The sequence below is a fragment of the Sus scrofa genome, chromosome Y (assembly GCF_000003025.6).
Source record: "Sus scrofa isolate TJ Tabasco breed Duroc chromosome Y, Sscrofa11.1, whole genome shotgun sequence".
NCBI lineage: Eukaryota > Metazoa > Chordata > Mammalia > Artiodactyla > Suidae > Sus > Sus scrofa.
Genome location: NC_010462.3, coordinates 41,169,433 through 41,184,776, shown reverse-complemented (window position 1 = coordinate 41,184,776; position 15,344 = coordinate 41,169,433). Strand labels below are relative to the sequence as shown.

At 34.3% G+C, this 15,344-nt stretch overlaps 1 protein-coding gene across 1 annotated transcript; it reads left to right on the top strand.

Annotated features, from left to right (window-relative positions):
* LOC110257929 (RNA-binding motif protein, X chromosome-like) lies at positions 1,874-13,258 on the top strand. Its single transcript, XM_021080926.1, has 9 exons — positions 1,874-1,966; positions 3,521-3,633; positions 4,115-4,221; positions 6,818-6,992; positions 8,970-9,122; positions 10,250-10,364; positions 11,410-11,535; positions 11,610-11,698; positions 12,477-13,258. The coding sequence occupies exons 2-9, from the start codon at positions 3,525-3,527 to the stop codon at positions 12,779-12,781; spliced, it is 1,179 nt and encodes a 392-aa protein (XP_020936585.1). The 5' UTR covers positions 1,874-1,966; positions 3,521-3,524; the 3' UTR covers positions 12,782-13,258.

Sequence of the window (15,344 nt, the reverse complement as noted above, 5' to 3'; positions counted from 1 at the left end):
ATTTTTAGGGTTGTGCCTGGAGCACATGGAAGGTCCCAGGTTAGCTGTCACATTCAGAGCAACACCAGATCCAAGCCACAGCTCACTGCAACGCTGGATTCTTAACCCACTGGGAGGTGCCAGGGATTAAACCTGCATCCTCATGGATAGTAGTTGGGTTCTTAACCAAAAGCCACAACAGGAACTCCCCATCTATCTTTTGAAAATTTACTTTCTTTAACAACAGAGGGGGACAGATTATTATGTTTGTATCTGAGTTATTCTAAAAATAAATTTTCAAAAATGTGGGCAAATTTTAAAGTTTTGTGTTTTGTTTCATCTTTTGCAAATGGACATAATAGTAATACTATTAGAGGAATTCTAAAAATCAACTGGGTAATAAAATATATGTAGATCCTCTATCTAGATAGCTGATTTTGATAATTGCTTAGAAAATGAGTCATTTTGTGCATTACTCTTTTTTTAATTAGAGAAAAGTTTTCTCACACCTTTTATGGTACCTACCATAATGCATTATTTCCAATAATGCTTTCTTGGTGGTGTTTGCGCACAATTTAACATATTAAGTCTTCATTTGTGTTATCAGTTGATTATATAATCAGTTGATTTTTACTGATTATACTATTTAATTTCAATAACTTAATTGTTGCATTGTGTAAAATTAATCAATAACATTTATTTTCACAAACACATAATAAATTAAAACAAAAGGCCCATTTCACTTAATCCAAATGAAAAATATATATATATATAATGTTAACAAAGTCATAGAAAATTAATGTTTTTCTAGTAAGAAAATGGTAAATATGAAAATTTAATGTTAAGTAGAATGATTTTGGTCAAAAAGAAACCAATCTTTGTGCTAGCAGATTTGAAAGTGCCATTTTAAAAACAATTTTCTAAACTGTATATAAAGGTCCTTGATTTCACTGCTGAGTTATTTACATAATGGTAAACTATTATAAAGACATATTGATATTTTAACAGAAATGGGCCATATGGTATTATTTATGTAGTACATATAGAAATTCTAGGTACATTGTAATAGGAGAAATATAAAGATTAGCAGACATTAGTGTGATAAAATAAAGTGTAAGGAGTCAAATACCAGCTATTGGCTTTTAAGGATTGTAAATTTTACTATACAAACAGTATGACTACGTAAACTGCAAACAAATTCTAGAGAAACTACGGAAAAGTGTTTCTGTTTAACTTGTATTCTGTAGTTATTTAAGAGTATTTTCTAATATGAGATTTGATTTTTAAAATCATTTCTAGGAGTAATTTTATAGTGGGTGAGAATAATGTCAGGCAGTATATTTTATTTCAGGTATAGAAAAGTATTAATATTATGTTTATTGTACAGAGATTGATGTTAAGAGAAGTTGTCCTAAATGGACTATTTTTGTTACATTTGGAATTTTTAATTAAAATACTGCATATATTTCTGTAATGAAAAAATTGAGAATTATATTTTGAAATGTGTCCATTTCAAAGATGCTGCGGCTCTGAATTCGTAAATGTTTTAATTACTCCATTCTTTTCTGCTGCGGTTTTTCTTTTACTTCTACTACTAACTTTCCCAATGGCCGTCTTTAAAAAATACCAGCGCGGACACGACTCCGTGAGAACGATCATATCGCCAATACTGGGGAAGGGAACAAATTATGAATGAATATTTGAGAGCAAATATTAGCTTTTCTGCTTTATCGTTAACAGAAAAGTATAAAACACATTTGGCTGTTCTCACTTTCGTTACTGTCCAGTTATGACTTTCTTTGTTAACCCCTCCTCCACCTCTACCTCTTCCTCCTTCCCTACTTCCTCTGCGGCTGATTACTTGGATACATCCGGGGTTCTCTAACCTGTTTATATAGATTGCGCAGTTATTCTCGACCGTTAGTTCTGCTAGCGGTTGCTGAAAGAAGGCTGAGGCGGGATCGCTGCCGGGAAGGACTGAGAAAAGGTAAGGGTTCGGAATTTTAAGAACAAAACAGCTTTATACCTCAGGAGAAAGTTGGTAGTTATATCTTCTCCTCTTATGAAAAAGAGATTGGAAACTCAGGGTTTTCTCTCCGGCTTATTCACGAAGTCTTAATAGCCGAGGAAATTATTTTTTTATATAGATATGTAAGTGCTTTGTGGAGAAGTATTATCATACCAGTCTTTTCTTAAAACGTGGCGTTAATTTTTCTTCTTCCGGACAATCAGTCTCTGAGGCAGCAATGGAAAGCCAGTGAAGTTCCTGGCTTTTGTCCTCCATTTCGGGAATAGGGTGGGGGAGGGGACGACTGGGTTGAAAATGTGCTGGCTTTGGGTAGGGGACTGAGTTAAAACTGGGCAATACCCTACCGTGGGGCTTAAAAGTTTATCTTTGGTTATTGGTGTACCATCTGTGCTGTTTAACTTAGTTTTTCTTTGTCACGTTATGGCGGAGTGTTCGGCGGACATGACGCCTGACGCTGGCAGCCATTTTGTTTCACATGCGCTTTATGTGTGGCTTTTCTCTTGTGATTGTGGGGGTGGTTGAAAAATACAGGCAAGGTGTTTAACTGCTGTATTTTAAAAGTGCACCTTAGTTGTCTGATGACAAAAAGTTGATTCGCTTGAGAAGAGTCATGAAATTTTAATATTCTGAACAAATTACATTAGTTTCTTTGGACCAGTATTTGCTAAAGTCTGTCAATGTAGGTAACTGCAGATTAAATTTTACTCTATGAAAGCTTTAGTTCACTTCTTTTATGATCTAGAATTTTAAGTTTTTGAAATAAAAAATAAGTATTTTACCGATCATTGGATATGTAATTAAAAACAAATTGGAATAGGTAGGAGAAACCTGAAAATCCATTTCAGTTATTTACGTTTCATAAAACTTGCAGTATTAAATGTTGGAATACAGGAGCATATTTTATTGCTTGTTTTTAGTGTATTTTTTAGAACTAAAGTTTGAATGGTGCAGCTCAGAAGAATTACAGTAGCTTTACAATCTAATTTTTAGCAAAGTTTTTGTCAGATATCTATAAATGGAGCAATTGGTATGCCAGTGCTTATTTGGCTTTGTGTAACGATTCCTTTTTCAGTAAGAAACAAAAAATACCCTTTATGTATATAGGGTACTTAACTTGAGTTTTATTTATTTAGTTATTTTGTCTTTTTGTCTTTTCTTGAGCTGCTCCCATGGCATATGGAGGTTCCCAGGCTAGGTGTCTAATTGGAGCTACAGCTGCTGGCCTACGCCAGAGCCATAGATAGCAATGCGGGTTCCGAGCCTCGTCTGTAACCCACACCACATCTCAAGGCAATGCCATATCCTTAACCCACTGATCAAGGCAAGGGATCGAACCTGCAACCTCATGGTTCCTAGTCGGATTCCTTAACCACTGGGCCACAATGGGAACTCCTCCTTAACTTGCTTTAAATAAATGTGTTAATATTTGATGCTTGTTATATATGTGTGTGTATAATATATATGTATACATTTATTTTTGTTATGTGCATATGTATTTTTAACTACTAACAGCAAAATGGTGGAAGCAGATCGGCCTGGGAAACTCTTCATAGGAGGCCTCAGTGCTGAGACCAATGAAAAGTCTCTGGAAGCCATATTTGGGAAATATGGTCACATTGCAGAAGGTAATTCTTAGAACCAAAAGTATCTCTTTTCATAGTAAATGTGTATTGAATATATATTATTGGACAACTAAATTAAAATGCTATTTCTGTTCTTAACACACTTACATGGACACTTTTTAAAATAGAGTTTGTGTTTTATATGGGCAAAGTATTTATCAGCCAAAGGGCCCAATTTTGAGTCACCTGCTACTGAGAAGGAAAAAAACAATACTGTATACTGGGTAGGTAGTACAAGAAATGGGATATGGTAGAATTATTGACTGTTCATTTTTTAAATACTGGAAATCATATATATATATATATATATATATATATATATATATATATATTTTAAAAGTAACTTTAAGAAGGCTGTTACCATGCTCCGCCCATAACATCAAATTAAGGCCTTAGTGAAAAATTGTCACAATATTGGTATTTTTGAAAATATAAAAAGTTTAATTTTATGGCATTAAATTTAAAAGATATATGTATATTATAGTTCTTTTGATGAAGGATCGGGAAACAAACAAGTCCAGAGGCTTTGCTTTTATTACTTTTGAGAACCCTGCAGATGCTAAGGATGCTGCCAAAGATATGAATGGGAAGGTGAGAATATTTTAATAATGTCCTAGCTTTGTTTTTCATTTAATAACATTTCTAAGTTCCACTTCATTTAATAATATTTCTAAGTTCTGTATGATCCTTAACTTTTTTCTTTTTTTTGGTCACGTAAATACTGGAACCCCTGATTGGAAAAAAAGATTGAAATAAATGTAAGCTTTTTTAATAATACATGTTTAACATGTTTTACATTAGCATTCAAATAGAAATAGAAATTGTTTTTAACCTTCAAAGATCTTTAAAATTTAGAGCAAACTCCCATAAAGATAATTGTAGCAAAAATAAAGTGTTTATAAAAGCTGTTGCAATTCATGAAAATACTTATAAAACCTAGAAATACAATTAGTGAAGATTATTATTCAGGAAAAAAGTTATTGGGAGTTCCATTGTGGTCCAGTGATAAGGAATTCATAAGGACATGGATTTGATCTCTGGCCTTGCTCATTGGGTTAAAGACCTGGCCTTTCCATGAATTGTGATGTAGGTCACAGGTGTGGATCTGGCATTGCTGTGGCTGTGGTGTAGGCTGGCAGCTACAGCTTCCCTTTGACCCCAAGCCTGGAAAGTTGCATGTGCTGTGGGTGTGGCCATAAAAAGACAAAAACACACCCCCCCCAGAAACAAACAAAACAGCTTATTATTATTAATAGGGCAGGATCATTGACTTCAAATAGGTATTTAGTTCTTTATGACAAAAAATAGTATGAATAAATTGATGAAGTTAGGTATTAGAGTATGTAAAGTGCCTCCCTGCCTCTAACTTGCTCTTTTCTCCTGAAGTTTTCATGTTGTGACCAGAGTTATGTTTGTACAATGTATGTAATTATTTTACAGGAGTAGTTGAAGGTTTATTTTGATCCATTTAACATTCAAATGAATAAAACAGCATTTTTTTCCTATATCTTAAAGTCTAGTGATTGTGTCTCTGTACCATTTAAACTTTTCAGTGATTATGCAGAGTTCCTTAAAATTGCATTAGATCACTCCACTCTGGACTCTCTTAGCTTCATTTTTTTCATAGATTATCCTAGTCTATTTTATAGTTCTGTTATTTGAGCTCTTTCCAATATTCCATAGTTATTTTAAATATTTTTTCCTTTTTTGGATTTGTGAAGAGTCATTCTTTGGTGTGTTAGCATTATAACTTTTTCCTTAAAAATGGAATTTGCTGCGGTTTTTTATATTAATGTCTTCCACATACTGTAGATAATTTTTATACCTGCACCATATATGTAATTAGTAAATTATCTCCAGTACTTTTTAAGTTCTCGTAGTGTTGAATACATACATCAATTCCCTTTTTTTCTGTAGGTTAGTTTCTGGTACGTTGAGGGCACTTGGTACATATTGAAACTTTTATTTTACTTTACTATTTTAAGGCATGGTAGTACACAATCATTTTAATTCATGATTTTGTTTTGGGCACAGAAATAAACTTAATTTATGAAGATTAATTGGCAGTGATTCCTCTTTTATCTCTTTCAGTCACAAGAACATACAGCTTGTACAAGACATTCCTAAATTCTTAGCATATATTTTATTGTCAGGGTTTTATTTAGCAGCTGATTAATGGCTGTGAATAAGACAAAATATTTTCTTGGATACTGTATTCTAGGGTAAAAGATAAATGTGCAAATAAAATATGATTAATTTCATAAATGGAAACATTAAAGATAATAAAGTAGGTAATTTAGATCTTGTGGGGAAAGGATACTGTTTTATACAAAAAAGATCAAGAAGTATTAGCTAAATTCTGAGTATTTAGAAGCATCCAAGTGTAGGTCTGGAGAATATTTTAGACCAGAAACAAAATGAGGCCCACATGGTGGGAATAAATGGCAGTTGAGGCCATTATATTGGGCTAAGATAATACCTACTACGAGTCTTTGTATGAATTTAGGGTTCAAGAATGTTTTTCAAAAACAAGTAACCAGTGTGGTTTTTTAAATTTTTATTAGTTTTGGTTTACAGTGTTCTTTCAATTTCTGCTGTACAGCACAGTGGCTTACACATTCATATGTATACATGCATTATTTTGTTTTGCACCATCTTCCATCATTTAGATCAGTCGTACTATGGCTTGAATTAGTTCAGAAATCACTTTGAACTCTGTAAAAGGGCTAAATTGATAAATTTTCTCTCAATTGTTAGTAGAAAAAAAAGTAAAGACTAGGAATGAATAATTTTGACTAAATGCAAGAATAATTTATTTTTTTAAATCACACAATCTTTTATATATCTTTGGGACACTGAAAAATTTAAATGGTGGAAGTACACAACCTGAGTTATCCATTACAGAAAAAAGTTTATGTTCTCTCATGATAAGTGATAGTTACTACTTTTTTTTTTTAAGCCAGAAATTACCAGAGGACATTTGAGGAAATTGTAATAACCAGTACCTGTACTTTGTGTTGTGTGACCTAATGGAAAGCATGGTTCTAATTAAAAGTTTAATTCATTTGGTACTGTGGAGGATACCATCATTTCACAAGGAAATGTTTGCTTTTGGGGAAGAGACATCTTGAATTAGAGTAATAAGGTAAAATTGATGTAATGTTATGAATGTTTTTAATCTTCTTAGTCTTTGGATGGTAAAACAATCAAAGTAGAGCAAGCTAACAAACCGTCTTTTGAGAGTGGTGGTAGACGGAGATCACAACCTCCTGCAAGAAACAGGGGCAATCCAAGAAATCTGAGTTGTGGAAGAGGAGGAAGTGGAGGAGCAAGAGGACGTCCCTCACGTGGAGGACACTTGGGTAATGTTTTAAAATAAAAAGTTGTAGCCATAAAACTGAAAAACACTTTATATAGAAATGCCTAAGTTTTTATTTCCATCTTTTATAACCAAAGTAATCTCTAAGAATATATTAGATGAGAAATTACCATTAATTGATAAGCAAAATTATTTCTAAGTGGTTAAGAATTGTTATGGCTTAATTTAATGTGCAGAAAGTATTAATGGCATAGATTTTAAACTAAATCCAGTTTTTTTTTCTTGCCATTATTGCTAATTGGCTTTCCAGTAATTTTTACAAACAATTCATTTCTATTGATCATACATCAGCATTTTCCTCAGGATGAATAACTTTATATAAGTTTAAAAAATTTATATATAATAAACCATCAAAAATACATTAGTTTTTATTCTTAGAGTATTCTTACTATTTCTTAAAAACACTGGAGAGTTTTGAAAACTACACAACAGAAGTTTCTCAAGATGTCTGCAATTCAGGGATAAACACTTTGTATTTTAGGATTGGCCTTGCAGTATTTGTGTTGAGTTTGTATGTGCAGGCATCTGTGCAAATACCCATTTTCACTTTGATGAGGGTTTACTACCAGGGTCTTAGGTAATAAAATTTGCATGTGGCAAAATAGCTGTTGGAGCTCTAGAGACCTTCAGTTTTTCAAAGTTGTCTCTGATTCAAGAAAATAGTAAAAATCTCTGCTTTTCAAACATATCTGTGTGTGTATGTGTTGGAGAGGAGTGAGTCATTGAAAACTGGTATTTGTGAACTACATTTGGAGAAGTTTTTACTTAGGAAGGGAGGAACTTTTCATTTCTAAAAATCTGTATAGCCAACAAAATTTGTTTCATCTATTAACCATGTCTGTTCTTCAGAAATAAAATGTTTCTTCTATTTTTGATAATAGATGTATAATAAGTATTTCCCTAAGTGGAATTTTAGGAAGTGTCCAGTTAAGAATAACATAGTTTTGTTTTTCCCAACTAAATTGATTTTGAGAGAAGTTAACAAGTTCATATTCTACCATTTTCATTTTTACTTGCCTGTGTACAGGGAAATTGGAATGTATCTAAGCATTTTTCCAGTTATAAAGGTAAAAAATATTTAATGTGCATTTCTTAAATATTGTCAAAATTAAGCAGAAAACAGCCTTTTCATTGAAAAATTAATGTTACAGATCTTTGAATAACATAGGCCTGAACTGCATTTGACCCTTTAGAAGCAGAGTTTTTTCAATAAATACATAGTGCATTACGACATAATCTGTGGATGCAGGACTGAGGATAATGCAAATGGTTATCTAATCCATGTGTATGTATATATCTCTCAGTCTGTGTACTTATTTTTTTCGATGGGATTTGTCTGATGCCTTTTATTTTTAATACTTGATTTTTTATGCCAAAATCCCATAACAGTAATTTATTTTCCTCAAAATGTTTTAAAATTCTTTTTTTATATTTAATTTATCTAGGTTTTTCTCCACTCTCTATTCTCCCTAGACTTCTTTTACACTGGTAGTTCCTTTTTTCTTCTTCTTATGGCTGCTCCTGTGGCATATGGAAGTTCTAGGGTCAGATTGGAGCTGTAGCAGCCGACTTACGCCACACCCATAGTGTTGGATCCTAGCAACATCTGCAACCTAATCCAAAGCTTGTAGACTGCTGCATCCTTAAGCACTGGGCAAGGCCAGGGATAAAAATTGCATCCTCACGGATACTTCATCGTTTCCTAACCCACTAAGCCACAAGGAGAACTCCATACCAGTGGTTCTTGAGTTTTTCCTTGTATTTTCCACACTGATTTTTACAGCAAATCTTTGAACTGTACTAACTTTTGTTTCAGAAACATTTCATTTTATTGTTTTAGACAAATGTGAAAGCTGAAGACTAAAAGTTGTGAGTAAAGATTTATAAATAGTAATTTAAACTAGGCCATTTTAAAAAAATGTTGATTCTACTTAACTAAAAAGGTTTCATTTAAACACAGATGATGGTGGATATACTCTTAATCTCAACATGAGTTCTTCCAGGGGACCTTTTCCAGTTAAAAGAGGTCCAACCTCACGAAGTGGAGGTCCTCCTCCTAAAAGATCTGCTCCTTCTGCTCATGGACGAAGCAGTGGTGGGATGGGAGGACGAGGTAAATGCTGTATAAAATAGAAATAGTTGTTTCTTCTTAAAGAAAATGAGCTGTTTTAAATTGAATGCTTAACTTTAAATTCAAAACAAATTGCCAAGTATATAGGTATATTTACTGTTCACTAGTTTGTTTATTGATTCATTGTTAGGAAATAATTCTTTAACTTCTTACTATAAGTATTATGTGATTAACACCAAGGTGGAGAAACACATCCATGTTTGCCAAAGAATTTCTCTTAATTTTTCTTTTAAGTTACTGGTACATTTTTTTCATTAGTAAATGGCTTTTTTTCCCCCACGTGATTTTAATATCAGGTTTTTTGTGAAAATTATGTCCTCTGAGATAATGTTCTGGCATGTGGGGTAGTTTAGCTGTATGTAATGGCCGCTAGGTTTTTATTTTATTATAATAAACAGTAATTGAAACTTGCCATATTAACTGTAGTTTATGCTTTTTTTTTAAGCATTGTTGTCCTTTGATAGGATAGAAACAAAATTGTCATTATTAAATTGCTGTTTCATACATTGAATATTAATGAATCTAAGTGTAACATGGTATTGACTTCAGAGTATACCCAAGAAGCCAGGGAGCCTTATAAGTTTATATTAGATGATTAGCTTTAGTAACCAAAATATGGGAAACGCTGACCTCTAGGAATTAGAAGTAAGAGTTAGCACATGAAGAGACATTAACTAGAGATTGGAACATGTTCAGTGTTTTCCAAATGAGCGCTTTTGTATTGCTAATATGCAGTAGTAATCAGTATTACTGTCAGTAACAAATGAAAATAGTAAAGTTTGTCCATTTAAGTTTATCAGCATAAGAAAGAGGCAGTTACTTGGTGATTGGATGTGTGTTGGTAGTTAAGAAAAATTACTTAATATTTTTTTCAAATTTTGATAGCTTTTGCCTACTGATAGTAATTTAAAGGTTATGCAGAATATAAAGGGGGGGAAGTTGTCAGAAAATAAAACCTTCAAAAATAACATTTAAAAGGTAGACAGATGAAACCTTAGGAGTAGTTTTAATTTTTTTTTTCCCAGAAAGTGGAAAGATAGTTTTTGGAATTGTTTTTGAAACATTGCTTTCAATTCTGAGATATTTACATAAGTATTTTTAATTTGAAGCTCCAGTATCACGTGGGAGAGAAAATTATGGAGGTCCTCCTCGCAGAGAGACAGGCTCTTCTCGGAGAGATAACTACATGTCACCAAGAGATGACAGTTATGCTACTAAAGATAGGTAAAAGAAAAGAAAATATGTGATTTTTTTTTTTTTTGTCTTTTGTCTTTTTAGGGCTGCACCTGCTGCATATGGAGGTTCCCAGGCTAGGGGTCACATCAGAGCTGTAGCTGCTGCCCTTGCCATAGCCATAGCAATGGCAGATCGGAGCTGTGTCTGCGACCTGCACCACAGTTCATGGCAACACTGGATCCTTAACCCACAAGAGGCCAGGGATTGAACCCGAAACCTGATGGTTCCTAGTTGGATTCATTTCTGCTGTGCCACTGTGAGAATTCCAAATGTGTGAATTGTTAAGTCATGGTTGATTTTGTTATTAAATTTACCTAATATAGCTAAACATTTAAAAGTGAATAATCCGGTAATATCTGGTACACTCTCAGTGTTATACAATCCCCACCTCTAGTCAGTCCAAAAATATTCATGACCCCAAAATAAAATTCATAAGTCATATTAACTATACTCTATGGAATATTTTTAATCAGTCATAAAAGTTCAAAGTACTAATTGATGCTACAACATATTCCATTGTGAATGTAGTTAACATGGATTTTTTATCCGTTTGGGTTATTTCCACCATAGTATTGTTGTGAATATTCATGATACAGGCGTTTGTGGAGTACCTGTTTTCATTTCTTTGTGAGGGTGTACTTAGGTGTGGAATTTTTGGATTATGTGATAATTCTTTAACTTTTTTAAGGACCCATCAATTTTTTCCATAGAGACTGCACCATTTTACATTTCTACCATCCAGGCCCAGTATTTCAGTTTCTCTGTAATCACTAATACTCAGTATTTTTTGCTTTTTAAAATTGTAGCCAATATACTGGATATAAAATAGATGTTTCATTTTGGTTTTGAGTTGTGCTTTTCTAATAAATAATTTGAGCAATTCTTGATATCCTTGTTGGTCATTATGTTTTTTTAGAAGAAAAGCATATTCAAGTTCTTGGCATTTAAAAAATTTTTGTTTCTATGTTGTCAGAATTCTTTGTGTATTTTTTATGTCAGAAGTCACATTTACATTTACATTTTTTTCTTTAAGTTACTCGAGCAGAGATTATCCAAGTTCCCGTTATACCAAGGAGTATGCTCCACCACCTAGAGACTATGCATACCGTGATTATGGACATTCGAGTTCTCGGGATGAACATTACTCTAGAGGATATAGGTAGTATACAAATTTGTTTTTATCCTAAAGCTCCTTGAAATACTTAATTATGACATTAATTCTTCTAAATTTAGTGATCGTGATGGCTATGGTGGGGGTCGTGAGAGAGATTATTCTGACCATCCAACTGGAGGCTCATACAGAGATTCGTATGACAGTTATGGTAAGAGTCTAGTTGCAACTTGTAAATTACAGACTTGTAACAGCTAGGTTGTCATTTATTCTAATTTTACTTTTTAATTTCTCAAAGGAAAACTTTAGTACTGTCTTTTGATTTGTTTGAATATCTTTCATTATTTTTCTCATAGCTCACTTAGAATGAAATGCTCTAAAGGGTAAATTTGTCATCTCAGTTTTTTCTTCTTACAAAAAATTTAAGTAGGGAGATTTTCAGTAGTAGCAACATGAAAATCAGAATTTAAGTTATTTCATTTCATCCCATCCTATCCTACCCTATTCTGTCTTTTAATTTTTTTTATCTAAGAGCTGCACCTGCAGCATATGGAGGTTCCCAGGCTAGGGGTCAAATTATAAGTATAGCTGCCGGCCTGCATCATAGCCACAGCAATACAGGATCTGAATCTTGTCTTTGACCTCACCACAGCTCACAGCAGGGCTGGATCCTTAACCCATGAGCAAGGCCAGGTATCAAACCTGTGTCCTCATGGGTTCTAGTCAGATTAGTTTCTGCTGAGCCATGACAGGAATTCCCAGTTCTTTTATTTTATAATAAACTACTTAAGCTAAAAATAGCAGTCTCTAGATGGGCACTCCAAGTACATTAATTTTGAAATAAACAGCTTAAGCCAAAAATAATACTCTTCATAATATCTTAACAGCATAGGCAGATAAACTGTCTTTTCAAAATATTTAGTATTTTAGGGTCATGGTAATGATAACAAAAAATGCTAATATTTAAACTTTACTTACTGACTTTATAGGTAGCTCTCGTGGTGCACCACCAGCCCGAGGGCCCCCTCTGACTTACGGCGGAAGCAGTCGCTATGATGATTACAGCACTACTAGAGATGGATATGGAGGAGGTCGGGAAAGTTACTCAAGCAGCCGGAGTGATAGTTACTTAAGTGGTCGTGAGCGCGGTGGCAGACAAGAACGAGGGTTTCCATCCTCCATGGATAGGGGGTATCCAGCTCCTCGTGAATCCTATAGTAGCTCTGGATATGGGGCTTCCAGAGGAAGTCGTGGGGGAAGCCGATCTGAAAGAGGAGGCCGAAGCAGATATTAAAAATAGTTAATGTACTAAATTTCTTTAAAAGGAAAAATTTAGAAGTTTATTTAGAAAAATATATACTTTTAGTACTTCTAGAAGAAACATGTTAGTTTGGGGGGAAAAGACATTAACTTGCCCTCCATGAATTTTTCAGATAAGATTAAAAAAATGGAATAGTTTAACATATTTTCATAATTGTTTATGTTAATTGAAGTTATATTTGCATTGAATGTTAAAATTCTCAGAGTAAAAAATTTCATGAAATGCTTTTGTCTGATTTTACTGCTTAAGCATAAAAGCATTTGGAGGGTGAATTGTGCTGTTGGCCTAAGATTTCCCTTTATCTTTTAGCATAACTGCATCTGTATTGCAGTATTCTTCACAAGCTGTGCCTGTTTTCCAGTTAGGCTAAATGAATTACGTGTTGTTTGATAAGGTTTGAGAAGTCTGAAGGGTGCAAAACAATGTTTGCCTCATTACTGTAGTTTTGTGTGTCTCTTTAATTCTTTGTAAGAAATGGTATAAATTGAAAGAAAAATTAAAAATCTAAAGTTAGGAATCAGTTTTCTTACCCATATTCAAGCAGCAGATGACTAAAGTTGGCATAATGTGGAAACAGATTTTCCACCTAAATCAAAATGGAACCTGTTAACTTTTCTTAATGTGTTTTAATGAAAATAAATGCTTCTAGTTGAAAAAAAATGGAAAGCAAAAGTTTTTATTCCTGATTTTAAACTTACGTTGGAGTACCTGATAGTTGATGTTAAACACAAAGGTTTTAATAAGAACATTGAGAAATTAGTTATCTGGAGGGCTAAGGTTTTTTTTTTTTAATAATTTAGGCAGGAATTCTTTTAATTACATTTAAGTTGAGTGAAGAAAATCATGGGATTTTACAGAGCCATTAAAATTTTAATGAGCAAAGTCAAAAGTATTTGTTAAATTCTTGCAGAAAAATGTATTCAAGCTGAATTGAGAATTATAACAGGTGGCTGACTCTTAAAAGCTCAGAGAACTGTTGTACCTGATACTTTACATGAAATTCATTAGAGATGCATAGTTCAGCATGTACAAAGCAAGCAGCAAGTCACTGTGACTTCTTAGAGCTGGGAGACAACATTCTTTTTGTTACATTGCTTGTGTTAGGGAAAAAATTATCTTTGGACAGGCATTTCTGTCTTTGAACAAGTTTGTTAGTGTGTAATGCAGATGCTTTTTGCACATCAGGGAGGAAGAAGACCCCCTGAAAAAGGATTTCTAGGTTTAGTTTTTATTTGGGCTTAAAAGTTTACTTCATGATTTCTGCTGTTTTGACTCTTAAGTCTTTTGATAGCATGAGATGATCAAACTTGATCTCTGAATGCCAGGAAAGTTTCTTGCCTGATTTGTATCATGTCCCTTGGTTCTGGGTCTTTAATACCCTTTATTTTTTCATTTTAAGGGGGTTAGACTGGGGGGAATGTTTGGAAAGAATGGTAGTCAATTCCAGATTGATGCAATGTGAGGCAGAGAGTTTTTGAAGGAAACAGAGCCTGTTGTTCCCTGGCCACTGCCTCTCCAGTAGGACCATAGGGAGCAATCTGCAGCCTTTTCTTCCTGTTATTTTCCCTTTACCTTCCTCGCCCAGCTGGGCCCTTACCTGCTGCTCCTTAGTCATCATGATAGATCTTCTCACATCACGGAGGATCTTTGAATAGTGATTCTGGCGAAATCACATCTCTGTCTAGGAGTGCCCTCACCAGTTTTCTTTGGCAAACTTCCACTCAGACTGAGTTGCAAGGAGACCTCACTGAGATCGTAAGGGGTAACTTTATCATTTTTTTGACTCTCAGTACCCCCGTTCTATGGCACATAGGCTAAGGATGTTTTTTGCAGTCTCTGTCCTTGGCTCTATTCTCAACCTGGAAGGAGTTTGACCCAGATAGTCTTAACATGGAAAATAATCAGAGGTTCCTTTCCTCTAGGTGTTCATAGACCTCAGCCAAAACCCAGGTTTGTGGGACTCTCACCACATGTCTCTCTCTTGCTGCTCTGTTGCCTTGTCCCGTCATTCACCTCCCCACTAGATACTCATGAAGACAATTTCTGTCCTTGATCTCACTAGCTTCCTCCTCAACCATCTACACCTCAACCCCCACAGCTTTACCTGGACACAAACTCTTCACCCTACACCTGGTCACGAAGACCCAGTATGCTCCCTGAGAGAGAAATTGCTAATGGAGACTTAGACACTATCAGGGTTCCTGTTCCCTTCCCCATGTCTGATCTCCCCAATATTCAGATAAATTAGGGTCCTTTCACCAGAATACTGCAATTTTTATTAAAGAATTTCAGGCCTTTAACATAGCATTTTGCTTGACCTGGCAGGACATTCTTGTGGTCCTAACCACTTGCACCCCTAAAGAGAAGGCCAGAGTCTTGGCTTTGGTCCAGGACTGCTAAAAGAGGGCAAGATAGAAGTGAACATCAAAAATGTCAGTTACAACAAGCTCAGGGAAGTCACATAGTGAACTTCTGAAAACCCAGTCCTTTTTCAAGCCAGACTGGTGGAGGCTATGAACAAATGCACTAATACAGA